This window comes from Miscanthus floridulus, chromosome 2 (assembly GCF_019320115.1).
Source record: "Miscanthus floridulus cultivar M001 chromosome 2, ASM1932011v1, whole genome shotgun sequence".
Classification (NCBI taxonomy): domain Eukaryota; kingdom Viridiplantae; phylum Streptophyta; class Magnoliopsida; order Poales; family Poaceae; genus Miscanthus; species Miscanthus floridulus.
Genome location: NC_089581.1, coordinates 7,818,902 through 7,838,751, shown reverse-complemented (window position 1 = coordinate 7,838,751; position 19,850 = coordinate 7,818,902). Strand labels below are relative to the sequence as shown.

Here is a 19,850-nt window from a genome sequence, read left to right as displayed (position 1 = left end):
GCAAAGTTTTGACCCAGGAGACGGTGTCACGGCGAGACGCTGAAGCGGTCCGGTCGGTCGGCTTGAGCGTGACGTCGACTCGCCGAGTGGTTCCAGAAACCAAGCGCAGTACCCGCTACGCGTCCTCACTATCGCGGTCTCGACTCGTCCCCACCGCCCACCCAAAGCCCCAAAGCGCACGGAGCCTTTTACCAAAGTGCCATTATAAAAGAATAAAAAAATGGTCGCGGTCTACTGCCACTAAAAAATTTAAACACATCTATATGTTATGACACTTTTTTTTTTTGTCTCTCAAACCATTCCGTCCACTTTTCCATCTAACGGTGTCAATATGCGTTGAAAAAATACCAAATACCCTCGCGTTGCTTCTTGACCGTGCCCTTCTTCGTTTCCTCCGTCGGTCGTCTTCGTCCTGTCCTCCACCGTGCGCCGGGGCCAAAGGCGGAGCCGGCCGCGTGGGCGTTGGGGCCGGGGGCGCAGCCGCCCTCGCGGATGTCAGGGTCGGGCGGAGCCTAGCCGCTCGCTACCTCGAGCCTCCATCGCTGGCGCCCAGCGATTCCACCGCCCCAGCCACCGCGACTGACGCGCGCGATGGTCACACGGCCGCGTGCGCCCCTGCGTGGGCCGTGTCGCCGTACCGCCGGCAGCGAGCTCCCTACCCACTTGAACTCACCGGACCTAGCCCAGGCCTACGCGCGCCAAGGCCGCCTCAAGCCGAGGACGCGCCGCCATGACCCTACGCGCCTCGCGGGGCACGGACAGCCCGAAGACGAAGACGACAGCGCCGGGGGAGGCCAGCAGCGCGGCGGCGCGGTCGGAACCCACGCGGCGCGCCAGGCGCGGCATGAGTGGGTAGAGATGGTGGAGACGGCGAGGGCGAGGAACACGCAGAGCGGAAGGAAGGTCGCCCGGGCGCGACGAGGAGGAGTTGGCAAGGCACGTGTGCGACGTGGTCACCGGCGAGCGCGCTAGTGGAGGCTCGGCAGGCAGCGCGCGACCTGGCTGCTTGGGGGGAGCTCGGCCCCTGGTCGCCGGAGCCGTGCTGCGTGAGCTGCGACCTGCGAGCGAGGCCTCGACCGCGCACTGTCTTCTCAGGGCCCGGCGACGAGTCGGGGCCGAGGCTCGAGGCCAGCGATGGACGCTGGCCGAGCAGACGTCGACGCATCGAGGCCGGGGCGGTGCATCGCGGACGCCGGCGCATCGCGGATGTGAGAGGGAGAGGGAAGCCGGGCTCGTTGGAGTCGAGAGGGGCTCACCGGAGTTGGGAGAGGGCTCGCTGAAGTCAGGATGGGGGTCGCCGGAGTCGGGAGGGCGACACATCGCAGAGAGGGCCGTGCCGTCGGAAGAAGATGCCGATGGGGAAATAATATAGAGAGCAGTTTACGCCTTGAGAGAAGGGTATTTTGGACGTTTTCACTGACTGGGTCCACGTGTCAGGGGCTGGTAAACGGTAAAAATCAAACCGAAGACGAACGGAATGACTGGAGGAAAAAAAAGTAAAATATCATGGTGTGCGTTTGAATTTTTTTAAGAATCACGTAAAAGGCTCAAGCGTACGGCACACTGTCGCTGTCGCGGCCGAGGAAATCGAAGCTGCGAGCAACGCGATTGAGCGCGACGCGGGTGAGAGCCGTGACGGAGGGCCTCTGCCTCTACGGCTGGCGGCATGGAGAGCGCCGTGCTCGTCTGCGAGGCGCCAACCGCCGGCGCCAGCGCCCACGCCGCCGCGGCGCCTGGAGCGGGAGGGGACGGAGGAGCCGGGGACGTGGTGATGCTGAGGCGGTCGGCCCTCGTGGCGTGCCTCACGTGCCCGCTCTGCGGCCGCCTCTTCCGCGACGCCGCCACCATCACTGAGTGCCTCCACACCTGTGAGTAACTTGCCGCTCCGCCAACCTTTCAGTAACTGGCGTGCATAGGTCTGCTCGGGTCCTGTGGCTCGCTCAAAGCCGTTCTTTTCCGGGGTGCTGCGTCGTGAAACGTGGAAGGTGGTCACGGCAATCTTTCCGCGCTTCAGATTTGAAATTTTGCAGTGATTTGTCTGGATTCTGAGGTGATGCGCGAAAGGTGGGCATCTTCACTCGCCCAAACGTTGAGAATTTCTCAAACATTAGAGAGTAAAGGTGTTCACTTTTGCACTGTTTTTTTTAGGATATTTGAGGTGATCGGCGCGGTTGATTGCATGAGCGGTGGGTGCTGCGTGTGCACGCCATGATCCATGAGAAAATAACATGGAGCCCGTTTTTACCGGGAGTGTGTTACGGCAGGCTTTATGTTATGTTATGTTATTTATTTATTTATAGCGTAATTGCGTGAGTGTTCTAAACTTAATGTTCACCTAAAAGTGGACTAGCCTTAATGGCCACCTAAGTGTCGTTTCAAGCAAAACGAATTACATAGGTTGTTTATTGGAGGTATCTTAGGATGTGAGGCTTTACATAACATGACAAAGGTGGCGTTTCCACGTTGTAGATTGGTCTCCTAATCCAGCAAAACACATCACAAACCTTTCGTTGCGCTGGGAATAGGCCATATCACATTGCATGGAGAAGTGTTGCATCATTTGTTTATTTTATAGTCCCCACCTCAGGTAACGCTTCCCGGAAAAACCGTTGACTGTTAGGTTGGCTGTTAACACCTCACCACTTCTTAACCCGGTCGTTCAACAAAAATTGTCGAACATGGCTTCGTCGACCCATTTTCAAACTTGCGCGAAACGACTAAGCTTCAAACGGTTTCACGTCGGATTCCTTTTCCAAGCTACTTGATACACTAGCTAGCGAACCCCATCCTCGACCGCACGTATTTTATCGTCACTTACGTAATTCGTACTATGAACTTTATCAAAGTCTCGCATAAGCATTCTATAGCATTTTTGTTCGATAAAAATTCACTTAGAATACTAAACGATATAAAGCGACATGAAATGTAACATTTGTTTCTTGTTTCATATGAACATTTCAAATGCCGTACATTGATTTATACTCTGTATTACACACATTTACACATAAGTATGATGCTCATGCAGTGTTTTAGCAAAAACTATACAATGTAACACCGAGGGTGTTACAAATCTATCTCCTTAAAATAAAATCTCGACTCGATATTTCATGTGCCTAGTGTGAGGAGGAGATAGGAATTACACTTCGATACAGCAACTAACTATCAGAACCAGAGAGGAGGTGGAGATAATGCTTCAATAGGCAACTCTCTTGCTCCCATGTGGCCTCATCCTCTGAATGGTTTTGCCATTGTACTTTGTAGAACTTTACCACACTGTTTCTGGTCACTCTTTCTTTCTCGTCCAGGATTTTGACAGGGTGTTCAACATATGTCAAATCAGGCTGGAGTGGTAGCCCTTCAATTTCTATCGCTTCATCAGGAGCCCGCAGACATTTCTTCAATTGTAATACATGAAACACATTGTGTACCGCAGATAAAATGTTGGGAAGCTGGAGACGATAAGCAACGGGGCCACACTGCTCCAACACCTGGTACGGGCCCACATATCAAGGGGCTAGCGTGCCACGGATACCAAACTGATGCACCCCTCTCATAGGAGACACCCTGAGATACACATAATCTCCAGCTGCAAACTCTAAGGGCCTTCTTCGCTTGTCTGTATAAGCTTTTTGTCTGCTCTGAGCTGCCTTCAACTGACTTCGAATAATGCTTACTTGCTCTCGAGCTGCTTTGATGAAGTCAAGCCCAAAGTATCCACGGTCTTCCACTTCAACCCAGTTTAGTGGCGTTCTACACTTCTTCCCATATAGAGCTTCAAAGGGTGCCATGCGAATGCTTTCTTGGTAACTATTATTGTAAGAAAATTCAGCTAACTTCAGGCATTCATCCTACTTTTTAGGGAAGAAAATGGCACAAGCTCTCAATATATCTTCGAGCACCTGGTTCACCCTTTCAGTTTGACCATCAGTTTATGGGTGATATGCTAAACTTCTAATAAGATGAGTACCCAGACAGTGCTGCAGTTGCTCCCAGAAACAAGAGACAAAGACTGACCCTTTATCAGAGATGATAGTAAGGGGAACTCCATGTATGGTTACAATCCGATCAAAATATATCTCAGCATACTTCTTGGTTGTATATCTAGTGTCCACCGGGATAAAGTGAGCAGACTTGGTGAGACGGTCCACAATGATCTAAATAGAATCATAGCCTTTGGATGTGCGGGGCAAACCCACCACAAAGTCCATGGAGATATCTTTCAACTTCCATACAGGAATAGGCAAGGGCTACAAATATCCTGGAGTACACATATGATCTGCTTTAACTCTACCACAAGTGTCGCACTCCGCGACGTGCCGGGTGATGTCCTGCTTCATGTTGGACCACCAATACAAGTGGTGCATATCATGATACATCTTGTTGCTGCCAGGATGAATGGACAACTTTGAATGATGGGCTTCATTCAAAATCTTTCTTTTCAGCTCCTCATTGGATGGAACCACTACTCTATCCTTGTATCTCACTACTCCATGCTCATCAACACTAAAGTGAGGACCACGCCCTTCGGCCATTAATTTTTTTATGTGGAGAATTTCTTCAGGGTCTTGCCTTTGCTCCAGGATAATCTGCTCAAGCAACTCTGAGGTCAATGTAATGTGAGACAGCACTTCTGCATGGTTGAGAGACAAAGTTGTTTCCTCAATCTGATGTGACTTTTGGCTCAAAGCATCGACCACTACATTGGTCTTTCCTGGGTGATAATGAACTTCCAAGTTATAATCCTTTATCAATTCTAACCACCTCCTTTACCTCATATTTAGCTCTAACTGAGTGAAAATATACTTGAGGCTCTTGTGATCTATGAAAATATGCACTTTGTTGCCCAACAGATAGTGCCTCCAAATCTTTAGAGCGTGGACAACAGCAGCCAGCTCTAAGTCATGGGTGGGGTAATTTACTTCATGATTTTTCAGTTGGCGCGAAGCATAAGCTATCACACGTCCATCTTGCATAAGCACACATCCCAACCCCATCTTTGAGGCATCATAATATACATCAAACGGTCGATCAATATTCGGTTGGGCCAACACAGGAGCAGTGGTCAGGAATGTCTTCAAAGCTTGGAAGGCTTCTTCATAGGCTGGACTCCAGTCAAACTTAGCTTCTTTTTGGAGCAGCTTGGTCATTGGCTGAGCTATCTTGGAAAAATCCAGGATGAAACGCCGATAGTACCCAGCTAGACCAAGGAACTAACGAATCTAGTGTACAGACTTGGGAGACTTCCAATCCAACACATCTTGCACCTTGCTGGGATCTACTAAAACGCTATCAAGTGTCAACACATGCCCCAAAAACTACACTTGATCTAACCAAAATTCACACTTGCTGAATTTAGCATACAACTTGTGCTCCCTTAGTCGAGCAAGTACTATCCGAAGGTGTTGGGCATGCTCTTCATCATTCTTATATATATTTAGTGATCATTCAAAATAAGGGTTATGCACTGGGCTTGCCTTGGGCAGACGGTGTGTCAACAAAGTCAGCAACAGATGGCTCCAGGGCTCCCTCCTGTACGAGAATCTCCTCCTCGTACTCCTCGATGATCTCCTCGTATTCCTGTTCGCCCGCAGACACGAACTCTCAACTCGTTATCTACATGCATGAAATAATGATGCAACACTTAGTAATACAGCAACAGCAACTCTTAAAATACGAATACACCTATCAAGCTACTAAGCTAGTTCTACCGACTAAGGTGCTAAGTTACCTAACAGGTATGAAACAAGGCATGTATTATCTTAGCAACTAAAGGCATTCTTACTGTTAATACCGATTTACTATATATATGATAAAACAAGGAGTATTAACTACCCTATTTATCAACATATTCTAAGGTTATAAAAATTACAGTGAGCACATAATAATACAATGAACCTACTGTAAAAATTTTAGGATCAAAGCTATTACCAATTTGTCACAAAAGTTCCTACAATTGTTAATCTAAATAATGCTAAGCTTTCCTAAATGAATTAATGAATCTAATATTCTCATAGATAACTGTAAACTAACTACTACAACGGATAGATCACATTTTTAGGCACAGAACACAATTTATTTCATAATTTTTGGACATCTATGCGAATTGATATTAATTATACAAGTTTGGCTCAAAAATTAAAACAGAAAATCATTACTAATTTATTAGAAAAGAAAAAAAGACGAACAGCCCAACGCGGCCCATCACGGCTCGGCCCACGCGTGACAGTGGTCCACGGCGGGGAGACCCGCACGCGTGCCGACGCTTATGCAAAAGAGCCCTCGGCTTTTAACTAAATGGACCCACAGTCCTTTCTACTATTTCACTCTCTCTCTCTCTCTCTCTCTCTCTCTCTCTCTCTCTCTCTCTCTCTCTCTCTCTCTCTCTCTCTCTCTCTCTCTCTCTCTCTCTCTCTCTCTCTGACGCTCTCACTTAACCCCCCCAACTTACTTTTAATTCCCGTTTCAAAGTCCCTGGTCGGATCTTATTAGAGGCCACGGCATCTTCAGCCAAACGTCGACGAGCACGGACCTCCTCGGCAGCAACAATCACCACCATGACACTCTTCATCAAAAGTGCAGTCGATAGAGGTATAAAACACCACGATTGGTGCCGCACAGAGGCGTGGCCATGCACCATGGTGGGGTTTGGCCACATTGACACTGATGCCGGCGAAAACGTCTAGCCCGGCGCTACCATCACTACCTAGCCTCCATGCCTAGAGTACTGATAACATTCTAGAGGTCATAGATATACCAGTTATACTCCCAAATGAGCCGGCCACGGACACAGCATCTACTCGCGTTTGTCGGTGGTGGCCACGCGCTCCGGCGAGCCTAGGCCTTAACCGATTCAATCATCTACCCTAGGAGTAGGAGGGCCTCACCAGAGACATGTAGGACGGCCTAGATGAAGTCGTGAGGCTCGGCAAGGTGGTTGGCCACGTGCGTGGGGTTGCTCTGGTTCACGGCAAGCGCGACGACGGCATTCTCGGTGACTCGCTGCACCCTTGGTGAAACTGTTTCACAGGAGAGGCAACCAAGTCAAGGAGACGCTAAAGCACCGCTCAATTGAGACAAAGGAGCAAGGAACGACGCCCTAGCTGAGCATCCATCCTGATGGCCATGGCGGACCGCTGCGAGGAAAATGCTCCATAGTACCTCACTAGAGGATCAAAGCTCGTTGGGTCGACTCCAATCGTGAGCTAACCACCAAAGCTAGTTGGGTTCATGGTTAATTGGACAGAGGTGGACGGTGCGAGGCCAATTAGCTAGATATCACCTTTGGTCTTAAGGTGGTCGACAGCAGGGAAACTTCAAATTGAAGCCCAACACCGTACGACTGCAGCAGTGGGTAGGCTTGGCGCGTAGCTAGGCTCCAATTCAAGCTTCTAGCGTGCGCAATTACATGGATTGGGCTAGGCTCTGCGAGCTGGCATTGGCACGGCATGGCCAGCCGGCGTGACGCCATTCAAGGCGACTATGATTGGGGAGCGCAGTGTGGCGCTTGCCACTAAATAGAAGAGGACAACGGTACGACCGATGATGGCTACATTTGCGCGTACAGGGCCGGCATGACACATGCGACCGTAGCGCCTTGAATCGCAAGACGACAGCGGCCAGGTGAAAGGTCCTTGTTTGGTTTTGGTAATTGAGTGACAACCTAGGTGGACTAATTGTGTTTATGTGAGATACACAGGTGATTAGTCCACAGGTACATGTGTGTGAGCAACATGTGCCATGAAGGTGAAAATAGCTTGGAGATGTTGCAAAGCTCACACATGTGATGATGAAGGAGCTTAAATGCACATGAAACATGACATTGAGTCATGTGATCAATGTGGAGAAGATCAAGACAAGACTTGGCTTGATGGACCGGTTGCAAGCGTGAAGGGCAAGTCGAAGGCTTTGGAGTGATGGACCGCGTGGCGGTGAAGCTTGAGCAAGACATGGCGCCGATGGACGATGGCAATGGTGAAGAGCAAGTAAAGTCAAGATCGATGAACCAATATGATCATGTGATGATATGAAGTGGATCATATCATTGTTGATCGTGTTGGTGCATGTGTTGCATCAACATTGAAGGATATGGAATGGAATGCGCAAGGCAAAGGTATAACCTAGGGCATTTCATTTCACCGGTCATAGGTGTGTAGAGAAGTTTATGACCGGGTTTAGGATAGATGGCCGTACTATCAAGAGGGGCAAACTTGTTTGCATATCGGTCATCTAGTGCCACTCGAGTGATCTAACTTTGCATTGTCGCTAGGATCGAGTGGCGTGGCAAGTTGAGTGGCTAACATCCTTTGGGAAATGATTGTGAAAATGCTAACACACATACACATGGTGGTGTACACTTGGTGGTGTTGGCACATTTACAAAGGATGTGATGTTTGCAGGGGTGAGATGGGTTTGGGTCATTCGGCGCTTTCGGGAAAATGGAATGCCTATTTTCTATTGCGCCGGATGCAAATTCTTGTGGTTAGCACACTTGAGCAAGGGTGAAGAGAATGGAGAAGATGCCAGCGTCGGTCAAGTGACCGGACGCTGGATCCAAATGCACCGGACGCTGGAAGGCTGCGTCTGGTCAGGCTGACGTACGGTGACGCAGTAGCTGGAGTGTGACCGGACGCTGGCTGCGTCCGATCGCGTTTGATCGGACACGTCCGGTCATGCTCGGGAGCTTACTGGAAACGACCGGACGCTGAGGGTCCAGCGTCCGGTCAGTTGAAGCTGGAGCGTCCGGTTAGGTCAAGTGACCGTTGGAATCGGGACACGTGGTCGTCTGCGAGTGACCAGACGCTGAGGTCCAGCGTCCGGTCAACACGACCGGAGCGTCCGGTCGGCCCGACCGTTGCCCAGTGAAGGGGTAATGGCTAGTTTAGCCCTTGGGGCTATAAATAGAAGTGGCCCTCGGCCATGGCTGGTGCTGAGCACCTTGGGGGACTTTGTGTCCATGCTTGAGAGTGCTTGGGAGCCCTCCATCACACATATACTTGATAGTGATCATTCGATTGTGTGAGTGAGCGATTCTAGTGCGATTGCATCGTGAGGTTGCATCGAGTGGCACTAGGTGATCGAGTTGTAAGCCGGTGGTGCTTGTTACTCTTGGAGGTTGCCACCTCCTAGACGGCTTGGTGGTGGTCTCCGTCGAAGCCCGCAAGAAGCTTGTGCGGCGCTCCGAAGAAGTGCTTGTGAGGGGTACTTGTGCTCGCCCCGCGGGAGTCGCGAAGAGCAACTTTAGTAAAGCGTGTCATTGAGCTACCCTCACTCAAGGGGTAGGTTCTTGCGGCGCCCGATGTGCGGGCTTAGCGGGTGATGCTAATTAGCCGCCGAACCACCAAGTGAGCGGTCGACACAACGGGGACTAGCGTGTTGGCAAACACGTGAACCTCGGGAGAAAAATCATCGTGTCAACCTTATTCTTCCCGTTGGTTTGCATCCCCATTACACAAGCTTGCAATTACTTTTATACATATTAAGCTTGTGTAGTTGCTCTTGTAATTAGATAGCTTGTGTAGCTTGCTAATTACCTTCTTGCTTGTGTAGCATAGAAGTAGCTCCCTTGCGTGGCTAATTTGGTTTTAGTAACCTTGTTAGTCACATTGCTTAGTTTATGTAGCTAAGTATTTGCGCTCTCTAATTAGGCATTGGTTGCCTTGTTATTGAGCATTGCTAGTGAGCTTAGTTAGCTTTGTGCTTTTGTTTACTAGCATGTGTAGGAGCTCCCTTGTTGCTTAAAGTACTAGTGGCATAGGTTTGTGTAACCTTGCTCCTAGAATTGTTTAGGAGAGCTCTAACTAGCCCGGCACCTTTGTTGCATAAATGTTATCTTTGCAAGGTGCTAGTGAACATATATAGTGGGGTATAGTCTTGGCTAGACCGATAGTTTTAATTCCGCATTTGTATCGGTTAGCCGACGCGATTAAGTTTTAGAAAAGACTATTCACCCCCCCTCTAGTCGCCATCTCAACCCTTCACCAGGCCACGTGACGGTGCAGCAGGCGCGCGCGGCAGTGGCAACGATCACACGACGCAAGCGGCAGAGACCCGGGCAGAGGGGCGTCATGCCGCCTCAGTGGGACATGGCCGATGGCGGACAAGTGCACATGGGGGAGGTGTCTTAGCCTCAGGCGAGCAGCACCCCATCGGGACGATGGCAGCGACTTGGTGGGGCCACGGCGTAAGGGAGAGAAAGAGATAGCAGCGCGGCGGCGGCCGAGGAGGGGGCAGCAGCCAGAGGCATGCACAGTGACCAACCCAGCTAGGCCATAGCCTAGCCAGGGTGGCCTTAGCCAGCCAGCGATGGCAAGGCTGGCACGGCGACACCAGGACCGTGCGTAGTGACCGCGCAGTGCCGGTGAACCCACCGAGAGCATGCTGAGCATGAATTTTAAAGCCTCTAAACCCACCACAAGGTTGTCTCTCGACCTAAACCCACTTCATGATGATCAAGAGGACACATGGGGCTACCAAACCAAGCTAAAACATCATACCACTGCTTAACCCAAATTCCTTACAAAAATTGCCAAACTCAGCTTTGTCAAACCATTTTTTAGCCTTAGAAATTCGACTAAGTCTCGATCGGATTCGCGTCACATTTGATTTCCAAGCTACTAGGTATGCTAGTTAGTGAATTCATTTCTCGACCATAGGTATTTCATCGTCACCTACACGGTGTGTACTTCTAACTTTACTAAAATTCCGTATATACGTTCTATAGCATTTTCATTCAATAAAAATTCGCGAACATTCGTTCTTGAAAATTGTATAGGTCATGAACGACCTAGCATTACGCATTTTCATTGGTCGTTTTACATTACGCACATTGATTTATACCCTATATCACATGCATTTACACATAATTATGATGCTATGCAGTGATTTAGCAAAAGATTGTACAGGGTAACACCAAGGGTGTTACAAATCTACCCCCCTAAAACAAAATCTTGCCCGAGATTTCATGTGCCTAGTGTGGGAAATGAGATAGGGATACATTTCAATGCAAGCAACTACCTTAGTGACCAGAAAGAAGGTGTTGATAATGCTCTAGGATGTAACTTTCTTGCTCCCACGTTGCTTCATCCTCTGAGTGGTTTTCCACTGAACCTTGTAGAACTTTATCACATGGTTCTGAGTCACTCTTTCTTTCTCATCTAAGATCTTGACAGGATGCTCAATATACATCAAGTCAGGCTGGAGGGGAAGCCCTTCAATTTCCACATCTTTATCAGGTACCCGCAAACATTTCTTCAACTGAGATATATGGAACACATCATGTACCACCGATAAAATATCTAGCAGTTGAAGACGATAAGCAACTAGGCCACACTGTCTCACAACCTTGTAAGGATCCACATATCGAGGGGCTAGCTTGCCTTGAACACCGAACCGATGCACCCCTCTCATAGGAGACACCTTGAGGTACACATAATCCCCAACTATAAACTGCAAGGGCCTTTTACGCTTGTCCGCATAAGCTTTCTATCAGCTCCGAGCTGCCTCCAAATGACTCTGAATAATGCTGACTTGCTCTTGAGCTTCTTTGATGAAGTCAGGCCCAAAGTATCCATGGTCTCCCACTTCAACCCAGTTGAGTGGTGTCCTACATTTCTTCCCATATAGAGCTTCAAAGGGTGCCATACGAATGCTTTCTTGATAGCTATTGTTGTAGAAAAACTCAGCTAAGTTCAAGCATCCGTCCCACTTCTCTAGAAAAAAATGGCATAAGCTCTCAACATATCTTCTAGTACCTGGTTTACCCTTTCTGTTTGTCCGTCAGTCTGTGGATGATAGGCTGAACTGCGGAGGAGACTAGTACCAAGACACTCTTAGAGTTGCTCCCAAAAGCAAGAGATAAAAACTGACCCTCTATCAGAGACAATAGTAAGGGGGACTCCATGCAGGGTCATAATCTGGTCCAAATACAACTCAGCATACTTTCTGATAGAATATTTGGAATTCACTGGGAGAAAATGAGCTGACTTGGTAAGGCGATCCACAATGACCCAGATAGAGTTATAGACCTTGGATGTGCAGGGTAAACCCATAATGAAATCCATGGAAATATCTTCCCATTTCCACATAGGAACGGGCAAGGGCTACAAATATCCTAGGGTATGCATGTGGTCAGCCTTAACTCTCCCACAAGTGTCGCACTCTGCGATGTACTTGGTGATGTCCTGCTTCATGTTGGACCACCAATACAAGTGGAGCAAATCATGGTACATCTTATTGTTGCTAGGATGGATAGATAATTTGGAATAGTGAGCTTCATTCAAAATCTTCCTTCTAATCTCATCATTTGATGGAAACACCAATCTGTTCTTGTACCTTACTACCCCTTGCTTATCAATGCTAAACTAAGGACCACACCCTTCAGCAATCAATTTCTTGATGTGAGGAATTTCTAAAGTGTGTTGCCTTTGCTCCATAATAATCTGCTCAAGTAATTCTGAGACTAAGGCAATGTGAGCCAGCACCTCTACATGGTTGAGAGACAAAGGTGTTTCTTCAACCTAATATAACTTTCAGCTCAAAGCATCAGCTACCACATTGGCCTTTCCTGGGTGGTAATGTACTTTTAAGTTATAATCCTTGATCAATTCCAACCATCTCCTTTGCCTCATATTTAACTAAGACTAAGTAAAAATATATTTGAGGCTCTTATGATCTGTAAAAATATGTACTTTGTTGCCCAACAAATAATGCCTCCAAATTTTTAGAGCGTGAACCACAGCAGCCAACTCTAAATCATGGGTGGGGTAATTCACTTCGTGCTTTTTCAGTTGGCACAAAGCATAAGCTATCACACGCCCATCCTACATAAGCACACATCCCAACCCCGTCTTCGAGGCATCACAATATACATCAAAAGGTCTATCAATATCTGGCTGGGCCAAGACAGGAGCAGTGGTAAGAAAGTTCTTCAAAACTTGGAAGGCTTCTTCATAGGCTGGACTCCAAACAAACTTGGCCTCTTTCTGGAGTAGCTTGGTCATCGGCTGAGCTATCTTAGAGAAGTCTAGAATGAAACGCCGATAATATCCGGCAAGACCAAGGAAATGATGAATCTAGTGCACTGACTTGGGAGACTTCCAATTTAGCACATCTTGTACCTTGCTGGGGTCTATAGAGATACCGTCAGGTGTTAGAACATGTCCCAAAAACTACACTCGATCTAACCAAAATTCACACTTGCTGAATTTGGCATACAGCTTGTGTTCCCTCAATCGAGTCAGTACTATCCGAAGGTATTAGGCATGCTCTTCCTTGTTCTTGGAATATATCAAGATATCATCAATGAATACCACCATAAATTTGTCCAACTCTGGCATGAAGACTGAGTTCATGAGATACATGAAAAATGCAGGAGCATTGGTGAGACCAAAAGACATGACTAGGTATTCATACAACCCATACCTAGTAGAAAAAGTTGTCTTTGGTATATCTTGTGGTCTAATCTTGATTTGATGATAGTCTAAACGGAGATCAATCTTGGAGAACACCTTGGCACCAGCTAGTTGATCAAACAAAGTATCAATACGGGGTAAAGGATACTTGTTCTTAATGGTTACCACATTAAGAGGGCGGCAATCCACACACATCCGAAGAGTGTCATCCTTCTTCTTCACAAAAATGGCTAGACAACTCCATGGTGAAGAGCTAGGATGGATGAATCCTTTTTCCAACAACTCTTCCAACTGCTTCTTCATTTTAGCCAATTCCTTCGGGGCCATGCGATACGGGCGTCGAGAGATAGGAGCAGTACCAGGCTCTAACTCAATAGAGAACTCCACATCTCTGTCCGGTGGCAACCCAGGTAGATCTTTAGGAAAAATATCTCAGAACTCACATACCACAAGAATAGAGGTAAGATCAGGAGAAGCTTTAGCATGAGCAGCAACAGGTAAGACTAGATCTGAGGGCATAAGAAGAGACATCCTATCCTCAGAAGAAGGAAGCCATAACTCAACAACTCTCTGCTTCAGATCCAAAACTACCCCATATACACGCAACCAGTTCATTTCCAAAATTGCATCAATGCCTTTCCCAGGCAGTACCATAAACTAGAGACGGTAAGTGTAAGTGGCTAATACTAAGCCTACCATGTCCGTTCGAGTATTAACGCACAATTGTGTACCTAGAGTACTAATTCTATAGGCAAAAGGTATAGCCATAAGAGGTATATTGTGTCGGTGTGCGAATCCCATGCTCATGAATGAATGTGATGCACCAGAATCAAACAACACATAAGCTGGATGGGAATCAATGTTGAACATACCAACCATCACCGGTTCATTTTGTAATATTTCCTCAGCCTCCATGAAATTAACCTGTCTAGAGCGACTGACTGGCACTTTCTTCTTGATAACTATCCGCTTGATTAGCCTAGAGTTAGCTGAGGGCTGAACTGACTAGGTAGGCTAGTTTTGTGGACACTCCCAGGCATAGTGGTCTTTCTTGCCACATTTGAAACAAGCACCAGGCTTGTTCCCCTGTCCCAGACGAGGTGGGACCTGTTGTCCCTAGGGCTGCTGGTGTTGCACCTGCTAGGTAGGTGCACGATACTAAGTGGAAGGAGCCTAAAAGGTCTGCTGAGGCTGTCGAAATGAATGCCCACCCGAGAACGATAGGGCACCCACCTGACAACATGTACCTTCTATGCCTGGGGATGACTAGAAGACCCAGTAGCCACCCGCTTGTGCTTCCATTCTACCTGAGAGTCATGCTGCAATCCCTCCATGGCAATAGCAGCGTTCATCATCGCCCCAAAGTTCTAATAGTTTCCTGTATATAACTCCTTCTGCAAGATGCAAGAGAGGCCATGATAAAACGGTCTCTCTTCTTCTCATCTACATCAACATGAGTCCCAGCATACTGCGACAAGTGGTTGAACTTGTTGACATAGTCCATCTCGAACATGCTTCCTTGTCGAAGGTCCAGAAACTCTATCAACTTCTTGTTTAAAACACCAGCAGGAATATAATACTCTCTGAAGGCCATAGTAAACTCTTGCCAGGTCACACGGTGATCCATTAGCTGTATGGCATTAAATGTGTCCCACCATGCACTAGCAGATCCCAACAACTGTTGTGCCATAAAGCGCACTTTCTGCTCATCAGTGACGGTGAGCAGCAGAAACTTTTGCTCCAGAATGCGAAGCCAATGGTCCGCATCTAGAGGCTCAGCCATGGGCATGAATGTGGGTGGGTGCGTCTTCAAGAAATCCTAATAAGAGCAGGGTCCCTCAGGACCGCGGGCACCACCCTCTTCCCACCATTGCCTCCGTGGCCTCCACGGGCGAAGCCACCGATAGCCTATGCCAGCAGCTCCATGGCACGGGCTGACTTGCCACGAGCAACCCACATCTCCACCATCATCTCTGCATGAGTCATCAGAGGTGGTGGTGGAGGAGGAGGAGCCAGACGTGGAGCCTCATGGCTCTCCCCGTTGTCGTTTCCATTACCTCGGGCACTTTCACCTTGGCCTTCGCCAAGACCGTGGCCCGCTTCGGCACTAGTGCTCCCATGATCGAACATCAAGTTCATCTAAAAATAGATAGGAACCAACTATTTAGGACAACCCTCCAGATCAAGAATAAGAGATTAGAGAAATGATAAGACATTTATTGAAGCATTCTTTTAGTTTATCCTATCAATTCACTAATTCAATTTATACGTGTAGGGAGAATTTAGTTTTAGTAAGATTCTCTTATCATGATGCATGCATCGGCCTATACGTTCACTCAAGACGGAATATAGCGGCATTCGCAAGAATTTTTCGGCACATCGCACACTCACTTTCTGTATGCTAGATGATTCTTACGTAGTGTAAGTTGGTGTACATGTAGAAGACTGATTAGATAAAACTAGCGCCGCTATCCTAGATAGACCATATTGCTAGGGCTTATACTTATTTACATAATTTTATTACATCCTACTTTTCACAAACTTTTGTTGAACAAATTTTAGGTTTTGTAAAAGAGTGATGAAACTCATAGACTCATTATTGGCTCTGGTACCAATTGTGGCAGAACCGCCTGAAACAACGCACTTACGGAGGCGCTTGTCTTCCACTAACACTAAGCGCCCCGAGAACGAGCTACATCGGTCAGGTTCCGTCGAGCATACCCCGAGGAAAAAGCCCGAATGATCCACATTTTTTCCCAAGGATCCAATAATGAGAACGAGTTACAAACTTAGTCTATTTCATACATCTAGAGTTCTTAAAAATTGTATTATTACATTACCAAATTTAGAGTGCGGAATATTAAATAGCAGAATGAAAATAAACATCAAATAAACATCTATCGATAATAAGCAAGGATCCATCTATGCCCACCAGAAGAATCCTTCACACAACGGCTACTCCTCAAGTAGTACCTACAATAGGGGTAAATAAACCCTGAGTACATAATGTACTCGCAAGACTTATCTGACTAGTGAGAATAATTTCCCGACTCCAAGGGGTTATGATAAGCTTTATGGTTTGATGGTTTCCTTTTTGGAGAAAGCAATACTAATAGTGAATCCCTATTTATGTTATTATTAGTCATCATGATTAATTCATTACCTAGCCATTCTATGTAAGCACCTGATCTACTTTCAAGCAAGGGTTGAGCAAACAGTTCCATTTCATCACATTTTCTCTTTCAGTTCTTACTACGGTGCTAGAGTGTAGACAAGTCGTACCGACACAACGGTGATTCATGAATCAATGTGCCCAGCTGGGTACCCTAAAACATATGCCCCGCTTGTACCCCAGGCACAAGTAGGACCAACCCACCACTCTCCTGTCAAGGGGTCTAGGTCCTCGTCCAAACATGGACTCCAAGCCCCCGCTCCTGAGTCCCGAACTCAGTGTGGTGCTTAGACCTCCACCATCCCCGCCTCCAATCAGTCGGTCCAGAAAGAGCCGGAACCCATGACAAGAGAGCAACAAGTCTTCCCTACGCCCATACTCAAGTATGTGCTCAGGGTAATAAATCTGTGACTTGCCTAGAGTCCATTGCAACGGCCGGTCCTTAACCGACATAGACATGGAAAAAGTGTAACCAAGCTATGCCTCATTGGCCACAGGACATAACCTCTTACACCCACCAATACCCAAACCATATCCCTACCTGATCTCTATTTTCCTTTCTACCATTTTATCATGAGTGATCTTAGTAATCACCTATTGTGAGTAACGGTAAGTTACTCACGCTACCGAAATCCTGAGCATAGCAGCTACTCGACCTATACTAGTAGGACTCATAGGTAGATATATCTATGCATGTAGTTTCTATCAAATACCTGTAACGTACATGCACATCATATATATATTTAGTGATCATTCAAAATAAGGGTTATGCACTGGGGCTTGCCTTGGGCAGGCGGTGTGTCAACAAAGTCAGCAACATATGGCTCCAGGGCTCCCTCCTGTATGAGAATCTCGTCCTCGTACTCCTCGATAATCTCCTCGTATTCCTATTCGCTCGCAGACATGAACTCTACCAACTCATTATCTACATGCATGAAATGATGATGCAACACTTAGTAATACAGCAACAGCAACTCTTAAAATACGAATACACCTATCATGCTACTAAGCTAGTTCTACCGACTAAGGTGCTAAGTTATCTATTGTTACCACTAACAGGTATGAAACATTGCATGTATTATCTTAGCAACTAAAGGCATTCTTACTCTTAATACTGATTTACTATATATATATATGATAAAACAAGGAGTATTAGCTACCCTATTTATCAACCTATTTTAAGGCTATAAAAATTACAGTGAGCACATAATAATATAATGAACCTACTGTAAAATTTTTAGGGTCAAAGCTATTACCAATTTACCACAAAAATTCATACAATTATTAATCTAAATAATACTAAGCTTTCCTAAATGAATTAATGAATCTAATATTCTCATAGATAACTGTAAACTAACTACTCCAACGGATAGATCACATTTTTAGAAACTGAACACAGTTTATTTCACATTTTTTGGACATCTATGCTAATTGATATTAATTATACAAGTTTGGCTCAAAAATTAAAACAAAAAAGCATTACTAATTTATTAGCAAAGAAAAAAAAGGCGAACAGCCCAGCGTGGCCGATCGTGGCTCGGCCCACGTGCGATAGTGGCCCACGGCGGGGAGACCCGCGCACGCCGACGCTTATGCAAATGAGCCCTCGGCTTTTAATTAAATGGACCCGCAGTCCTTTCTACTATTTCACTCTCTCTCTAACGCTCTCACTTAACCCCCCCCCCCCCCCGACTTACTTCGAATTCCCGTTTCAAAGTCCCTAGCCGGATCTTATTAGAGACTGCGGCATCATGGCCAAACGCCGACAAGCACGGACCTCCTCGGCAGCAACCATCACCACCGTGACACTCTTTATCAAAAGCGTAGTCGATAGAGGTATAAAACACCACGATTGGTGCCGCACAGAGGCGTGGCCATGCAACATGGTAGGGTTTGGCCGCAGTGACACTGACGCCGGTGAAAACATCTAGCCCGACGCTACCATCACTACCTAGCCTCCATGCCTAGAGTACTGATAACATTCTAGAGGTCATAGATATACCAGTTATACTCCCAAATGAGTCGGCCACGGACACAACATCTACACAGCGTTCGCCGGTGGCGGCCACGCGCTCCGGCGAGCTTAGGCCTTAACCGATTCAATCATCTACCCTAGGAGCAGGAGGGCCTCACCAGAGACATGTAGGATGGCCTGGACGAAGTCGTGAGGCTCGGTAAGGTGGTTGGCCATGTGCGCAGGGTTGCTCTGGTTCACGGCAAGCGCGACAACGACGTTCTTGGTGACTCGCTACATCCTTGGTGAAACTGTTTCATAGGAGAGGCAACCAAGTCAAGGAGACGCTAAAGCACCGCTCAATTGAGACAAGGAGCAAGGAACGATGCCTTGCCCGAGCACCCACCCCTATGGCCATGGCGGACCACCGCGAGGAAAATGCTCTGCAGTACCTCACTAGAGGATGAAAGCTCATCGGGTCGACTCCAATCATGAGCTAACCACCAGTGCTAGTTGGATTCATGATTAATTGGACGGAGGTGGACAGTGCGAGGCCAATTAGGTGGACGTCGTCGTTCGCTCTTAAGGTGGTCAATGGCGGGGAAACTTCAAATTGAAGCCCAACACTGTACGACTACAGCAGTGGGTAGGCTTGGCGCGTAGCTAGGCTCCAATTCAAGCTTCTGGCGTGCGCAATTACATGGATTGGGTCAGGCTCTACAAGCTGGCCTTGGCGTGGCTCGGCCGGCTGGTGCGACCCCATTCAAGGCGACTGTGATTGGAGAGCGCGGCGTGGCACTTGCCACTAAATAGAAGAGGACAACGGTACGATGGATGACGGCTACACGTGCGCGTATGAGGTCGGCATGACTCATGCGACCGCAACGCCTTGACTCTCAAGACAACGGCGACCAGGCCACGTGACGGTGCAGCGGGCGTGCGCAGCAGCGGCAGCGACGACGTGACGCAAGCGGCAGAGACCCGGGCAGAGGGGCGCCGTGCCGCCTCGGCGGGACGCGACCGACGGCGGACAGGTGCACATGAGGGAGGTGTCTTGGCCTCAGGCAAGCAGCACCCCATCGGGACGACGGTAGCGACTGGGTGGGGCCACGACGTAAGGCATGCATAGCGACCAGCCTAGCCAGGCCGTAGCCCAGTAAGGCTGGCACTGTGACACCGGGACCGTGCGTGGTGACCGCGCACTGCCGGCGAACCCACCAAGAGCATGCTGGGCACGAATTTTAAAGCCTCTAAACCCACCACAAGGTTGTCTCTTGACCTAAACCCACTTCACGATGATCAAGAGGACACATGG

The 19,850-nt window shown here is 47.8% G+C and overlaps 1 protein-coding gene across 1 annotated transcript in view; it reads left to right on the top strand.

Moving 5' to 3' along the window:
• Positions 1 to 1,666: 1,666 nt before the first annotated feature.
• LOC136537821 (E3 ubiquitin protein ligase DRIP2-like) overlaps positions 1,667 to 19,850 on the top strand; it is a 43,717-nt gene continuing 25,533 nt past the window's right edge. The window contains exon 1 of the mRNA XM_066529789.1: positions 1,667 to 1,868. Coding sequence (XP_066385886.1) covers positions 1,667 to 1,868 — 202 coding nt within the window. The remainder of the gene's footprint in view (positions 1,869 to 19,850) is intronic.